Source organism: Atta cephalotes, assembly GCF_000143395.1.
Source record: "Atta cephalotes unplaced genomic scaffold scaffold00005, whole genome shotgun sequence".
In the NCBI taxonomy this organism is placed as follows: Eukaryota; Metazoa; Arthropoda; class Insecta; order Hymenoptera; family Formicidae; genus Atta; species Atta cephalotes.
The window spans coordinates 1,160,810-1,168,399 of record NW_012130069.1 but is presented as its reverse complement, the minus strand read 5'-3'; the positions used below and the strand labels follow the sequence as shown (position 1 = coordinate 1,168,399).

The 7,590-nt window shown below is 34.2% G+C and overlaps 1 protein-coding gene across 1 annotated transcript; it reads left to right on the top strand.

The window, feature by feature from the left end:
* Window positions 1-1,606: 1,606 nt before the first annotated feature.
* On the top strand, window positions 1,607-7,460 carry LOC105626514 (zinc finger MYM-type protein 4). The gene is given in 7 exon segments (XM_012207814.1): window positions 1,607-4,126; window positions 4,207-4,563; window positions 4,870-5,687; window positions 6,291-6,508; window positions 6,613-6,851; window positions 6,943-7,188; window positions 7,422-7,460. Coding segments are annotated over 7 exon segments (4,437 nt in total).
* The last annotated feature ends 130 nt before the right edge of the window (window positions 7,461-7,590 follow it).

Sequence of the window (7,590 nt, the reverse complement as noted above, 5' to 3'; positions counted from 1 at the left end):
TATATATATATATATATATATATTTTAACATAGAAAACATTGTAAAAGTAAAATCCAAATGCGGACATTAATAAGATATTTCGAATAGAACTGGACTATAATGGACATCCGATAAATGTCCATTTTATGTCCATGGATATGCGGAGGTGATTTGGACTTAAAATGGAGGTTCTTGGGATGTCCAGTATCCGAGGTAGAGACTAGATATAATAAGAAGAATCTGGAATTCTTAGAGGAACATTCAACAAGAATAGATGTTTTTCATTTAATAACACAAGTCAACACAAACATTGAATTTGATGATTTGATTGAAAATCAATTATTCTTTCTTGGAGTTCTGAATCATTCTTTCAGTGAGTAGATAAAAGATAGAACGACACCTGTTTGATAAATAGAAAACAGTGCTTTCAAAACACCCAATTTGAAGAATCTAAGAAGAATCTGACATGAGTGATATCCATTTTTAAATGTGACACTCATTCAAATTTTTATCCTCGATTTATCTCGTCATGAATATAAGAAAAAAAAAGAAAAGAAATTTAACAGAGAATAATTAATTTAATAGAAAATAATTAAATAATTTTTTGTTCAAATAATTATCTGTTAATTTTCTGTTAATTGTTTTTTATTAAATTTAACAAAAAATTTAACAGAACAGATCTGAAGTTAGGAATCTTATCGCAGTCAGTCACTACCAATCGCGAATCTGGATACGAAAACCATTTTGCAGCGTTTACGCGTGCGATTGGTTCGCTCTTCCGTGTATTTTTACGCGCGAATCCATCTGGACAAGCAAGTAATATCCTTTTCTTTTCGCGATCGGGATTTTTGCGGGACGAAGTTAGCCACAATTAGCGTACGGTCGTTGACAATCGTTGCCACGCCGGTCGATCTTCGATTGCATCGAATAAACGTCGCTGTAACCGGTACTCCGGACTCCATGAACTCTCGGTAATCGCGTCATTTGATTTGAACGATTCGCGCGATTGGGGGTGTGAAGACGTGAAGTTAGCAGGAGTTCATAGCGTCGCGTCGTTGCACAAATTGTGCGTCACTTCGCCGTGTTCCCCGGCTAGCGAAGCAGCAGACGGTCGTTTGTGAACATTTGCTAATGGATACGCGATATCGTTCGATACGTGACGTGTTCGCGGTATTTCGTCCCGTTGAAGCCTAAATTGACTTGAGCTCGACGGTATCGAATCGACGACCGATTACTTTGACAGTATCAGGTAGGGAAACGCGTGACGGCGCGACTTTCGCCTAACCTATATGGTATTCCTGGGAACGATGTTGATGTCTGCTCGTCTATGATATTATCTCTTTATTTATCTATGATATTATCTCTTCTTGCTTATTTCGAAGTTTATCCTCTACTATATTCAAGGCACTGCTCGTTAAATATATTTTCAAGAATTCATGCACTGTATCATGTTCGTGTTCTTTTTGACAAAGAATATAATAAATATGACGGGAATGTATTAAAAATAATATTTATCTTACGTGTAATTAATCACATTGTTAAATTTCTAGACGATATAAATAAGTATCTTATAAAGTTGCGAATATTTTATTATTAAAGTTTATCATGCATTTCTAGATATCCTCAATGGAAGAACCAAAAGCTATAATGGATTCAAACGACGATCCCATAAATGATCCAGTATCTTCGGAGGATATTAGTATTGTATTTCAAGAAACTGTGAGCAACTCGGAGAATAAAAAAAATAGTACTGAAAGCTGTATTAAAAAAGTTATAGAAAATAAGGAGTCTGAACTATCACAGTATGATAAAGAAATTTTAGAAGTGCTTGATGAAACAAAAAAACTAATTAAAGAAACTACAATAGCCTATGAGAAAGACTCGTTTATATCAACTATAGAAGCGAATGATTCTAATACGTGTTTAGAAACTGCTGAAGAATATAATACAGAAATTGAAGCAACAATTGAAGTAGCATCTGAAAATAGCAGTGAGACTGTAATCGAAGAGATTAACACAATCGAAACAACTGAAGAAAATAATACAGTTGAAACATTCGAAGAAAATGATGAAATCGAAATAACCAAAGAGAATAACGCAGACGAAACAACTGAAGAGAATAACGCAATCGAAACAACCGAGGAGAATAACATAATTGAAACAACCAAAAAGAGTGATACAGTTGAAACAACTGAAGAGAATAACGCAGTCGAAACAATTGAAGAAAGTAACGTAGTTGAAACAATCGGAAAGACTAATGCTTTTAAAACAGTCGGAGAGATCAATGCAGTTGAAACAATCGGAGAGAATAACACAGTCGAAACAACTGAAGAGAATACTGCAGTTGAAAGTTCGTTTTCCTGCAAAGAAAACGAATCGATTCATGTAGCTGCGGAAATGACAGAACTAGATATGTCCAATTTAACCGACATATGTGACCCAGAGATTTCATTAGCTCTTAATGATTCTTGCAAAGTTCAAGATAATACTATAAATGACAATAGAAAATCTATTGACGATGTTGCAGATGAATCTGAAATGTCATCTAAAGAAAATACTAAAGATTGTGATATCCCAGACGAATCAAGTAATAATGCTGATGACATGCAAGTGTTACAGATTGAAGCTGCGTTAGAAAAAAAAGTGGAATCGGAATCTTCAGACAGTAATTTAGAAAATTCTGAAAAGGATGTGTCTGAGAAGAACATTGAGCCCGAAAACACAGAGTTTATACAATTCCCTCATGACAAACAGGACGATTCTCAGATTGAAGGCCAGTCTATAGACGCAGAGGATCCATTTGGCGGTGACAATCTTACGTCCGAAAATGTGGAACAGGCGGAAACCGACAGTCTCGAGAACGAGCTCAGCTTTAAAAAGATATATGAGCAAGGTAATAATTTACAAGACGCAGTAAATGCTAGAAATGACTGTAATGAGAAGCTTAGTGCTGATTCTGCGTTAAACGATCCAAAGGATGCCGATGATAATATCGATAAAGACGTGGATAATATTGCCGAAACGTCAAATAATGTACAACCTACCATTGATACTCTCGAAAATACTTCAATGGACATTGATCTTCCGGATATCAGTATGTCGGAAACAGGAGCAAGAAATATGTCCTCCACGAAATCACACGATGGACAAGATGGACAAGCAAAAAAGAATATCGAAGAAATTACACCGATGGAAACAGAAGAGCAGACCGATGTATTGCCAGGACAAGATGATGAATTATGTATCATTCCAGATAGCATGAAAGTAATAATACCAAATAAGTCTGGTAAAACAATAGACAACAATCAAAGCGAATCTGTAGTTGCTAAAGATTCAGAATATGAAGAAACAACACAGAAAAATAGTAAATCTAATTCCGAACTTCAAAAAGATATTTCACAAAATGAATTAGTAACTTCAAATGAAAACAAAGCAGAAAGTATCGTAAAGCAGAAAACAATTGTTCCAGATAAGTCAGCAACAAAAGATTTAATTCCAGCAACGGATGTTATTAATATTGATGACGAAAAAACTTCAGAAGTGGAAGAGATTAGTAATAAAGAGGTATGTAAGCAGTGTGGTGAAGAAAGAGCGTGCAAAATTCAGGTGAAATTTGGTACAGAAAATCATTTTGTATGTTCGAAAACGTGTAAAGCATTATTTAAAGCAGCTAATAGTAAAGTAATCAATATACTAACTGAAGATACCAGTTCTAAACGAGAGAAGCGTTGTGCATCTTGCTTACTAATTATAGATGCAAAGGACGAGCGAAATCTTTCCTGGGAAACAATGGAGTTCTGTAATGAGGAATGTTTAGGAAAGTTTCAAAGGAAGTATGGAAGTTACTGTAAAAATTGTAACGGTACAGTTCAAGCTGTGAGTTTAGGGAAATACTGCGTGAGATTTGGATGTGATGTAAGGCAGTTTTGTTGCTCGACATGTTTAGAGGAATTCAAAAAGGGTTTAAAAGTATGTAGTTATTGTCAGAAAGACATAAGTTTTAGCACAGACGGTTTTCTTGCGCCAGTTGGAGAAAAAGGACAATTTAAAGATTTTTGTACTCAGGACTGTATGGAAAAATATTCGAAATTGAATTCTATGGAGCCACCAGCTACAGAGAAAAAGCCATGCAGCGTTTGTAAGGAGGTAAAATAATTTTTTTGTTCTTCATTCGCTAAATTTATTATAGATTTTTTAAATATCGTGTAATTTTTTCTTTTTCATAGGAAAAGCTTGTACACTGCGAAGTTCAAATATATAGTAGCACTCCAGTAGCTATATGCAGCGAACCTTGCTTTGCTGCATTTAAGTTTGTGAAACAAGTCAAACCTGAACAATGCTCTACCTGCAAAAAATTTTTTGAATTACCTAATAAGCAACATTTTATTGTGTTTTATGAGAATGAGCCTCATACGTTTTGTAACAAGACGTGTTTAAATATATTTATTATAACAAATAGGAAAATAGTTCCATGTAATTGGTGTAAAGTAAAAAAATATAACTTCGATATGATTAAGAAGGAATTATCAAAAACGGGACAAACTTTGATGATGTGCAGCTTAAATTGTTTAACGTTATATCAGGTATTTTATTACTTAAAATAAAGTTGGTTACAGACAATATGGTCATTGTGTACATTTGGTCAATGTAATAGTCAAGTAGTTTTGATCTTCTACAATGTGTTTCGATTGTCCTGCGATTGATCCTACGAAAAAAAATCTAGGTAGAAAAAAAACTACCGTTATGTCTTCCAATGTCAACATTGGCAATATACGATTCTAATGGACTACATTTATTTAATGTACGAAAATCACATTAGCCATTTCGTCTGGAACTGATTTATAACAACGTATTATTAGATAAGTATAATTAAAAAATTTTTTTTGTAGGTTTCCATCAATGCAGTATCTGCAAAACGAATTAACTGTGATCTATGTAAAGAGTATTCTTTAGCGCATTATCATCTCACAATGTCAGATGCGACAATACGTAATTTTTGTTCGTACAATTGCGTCATGAATTTTCAAGCACAATACACTAAATCCCCTATAACTATACCGTCGAGCGATGATCCCGTGCCTACAGGCTTGCCCAAGAGGACTACATTACCACAAAGAAGTACGAATCAAATTATTCCCAACGAGATACAAAATAAGAAAACTATGCCCGTTATCTCTTCCGTAACGAGCTTAGCTACGATAGGAAATGGAGCAGCAAGTCCGACACCGCAGCAAAACAGTGTGGTAATGTCTGCGAATGCGAATCAAACAACACAGATGGTATGCAAACAACAAGTGATTACCAGACCACCTAGTCCAGTGAAAGTGCATAACAAGAATATACAGTGCAAGCCTATAGTACATACAAAAGGAGTTTATGTGCGTCCTCATCCTTGCACAAAAGCAACACAAACGACGGAAACTGTTCAACAGGTGATCGTACCCATACCAGTTCCAATTTATGTTCCGTTTCCAATGCATATGTATAGTATGCCTTTCCCAGTTCCAATGCCTTTTCCTCTGCCCATTCCTGTTCCCCTATTTATACCTACTACGAGAAATAGTGCTAAGGGAATTATGAAAGATATCAAGAAAATACAAGAGAAAATACCAGCCGATCCATACGAAGCCGAACTCCTTATGATGGCCGAAATGGTAGCTACCGGAAAAAAAATCAACGACAGTGATTCGGATTCAGTAGGCGATAGGTAAACAATAATATTGTTTACGGATTGAAAATTAGAATATTTAGAATGACTGAGTTAATTAAAATTTAAATCAAAGATAAGAAAGAGCAATGAACCACGTTAGTTTCTTGCGTTGCATTATATATTGTTTAACAAATTTGTCTTATCTAAATCAGTTAAGCTGCGAAGTTATACAATGAAACTCGTTTCATGAATTTAAAACAATTTTCGTCAATTTTTAAAATAAATTTAAAATTCATGGTATCAGGCTAAGAGCGTGTTTAATTTAATTCGGGTGAAACAAATAAAGAAATGAATAAAGAAAAGTTTATTTTTTTATATAACGCAAGAACTGTTGCAATGTCCTTTTTTATCTTTCATTTAAAGTTTATAGATTATTTGACTGTAGAACTATCTACAATATTTAATAACAATATGATATTTAATTCTGCACAGAATAAATTTAGAATAGAAGAAAATGCATTAATACTTCACAAGATAATATTAAACTGATAATCCATTCGGAATAATCCAATCAAAGATACAAAATTGTTATATTCATTTGTTTCTTAAAAATTTTATTTCTATTTATCTCACGCACCAAAAGCAAATATTTCTGTTTAGGGAAGATGACACAGCTGGTCAAGCCAATTTACATAGTGATGGTTTCAGTCCAGAAGCAGTTGATTCCAGTAACGCTTTTGGAGATGACATGTTGCAAATGGCGTTAAAAATGGCCACGGGAGAAATAGATGAGCCGGCAGTCGATTTGGAAGCTGCCTTGACGCCGAACACAATTACAGCTACGCAGGCACCACCAGAAAACGCTTTGGACAACGATGGTATGTAATGTAGTTTAAAAATGAATTAATATGATATGTTAATGATCATGTCTTATCATTTATTGTTAAAATTAACATATTTTTTTAATTCATACATTTTTCAGTACAATCGGACCGACTAATGGTTGCTTCTAGAGGAAGGAAACGTGTTGTGCCATACAAACCTCGATCATCGCCAGCCAAACGGATAAGACGCGTCTCTGGTACAAATGATGTGCCATTAATGCCACCGCCGGAATCACAGCCACCCCCCCCGCAACCACGAATTATGGAACCGATAGAAAAACCTGATGCTAATATGGCATTAAAATATACATTTGGTGTAAATGCATGGAGGCAATGGGTTCGTAACTGTTTCTATTTATATACACAACAACGAGAAATATTATAATATATAGAAATATTATACTATGGATAATTTTAAAAATGTACAGGTCGTGGGAAAGAATGCCGAATTAGAAAAACAAATTACAACGATGAGAAAAATAAAGTTGTTCAAGACAGATCTGTTACAACTTACCGCGGACGAGTTAAATTATTCACTATGCCTCTTTGTAAAAGAAGTGAGAAAACCGAATGGTGCAGAATATGCTCCCGATACAATATATTATCTTTGCTTAGGTAAATCAACTTTTGAATAATACGAAAATCATCAATTACAATTAGATAGATCAGATGAGGTAGAGCAAAGTTATTCTGTTTTCAACTTTATTTTATATAAAACTTACGGCAACATACAATATTTTTTTGCAATAACGTAATTACAACCAGGAAATGAAAATAATTCGTTACTTGTAATGAAATTATAGTTACAAGTTACTTTTTTGATAACTTTACTGATAAACTGCGTTTCTTTTTTTTAATAACCGTAACGGTAATGTAGTTACATTTTTTTGGTAAACGAATTTTACAGTTACTTTGCACACGATTGAACACGAGTTATAGCGCTTAAGACTAGAAAGCCTCTAGGCACTCGTCTGCTATGATTGATGTTTGTCGATTTTTAAAAAAATAACGAAAAGTTATTTTCTCAAGTAACAATAATTAACGAGTCACTTTAAAAAAATCGGTAACTAGTAACG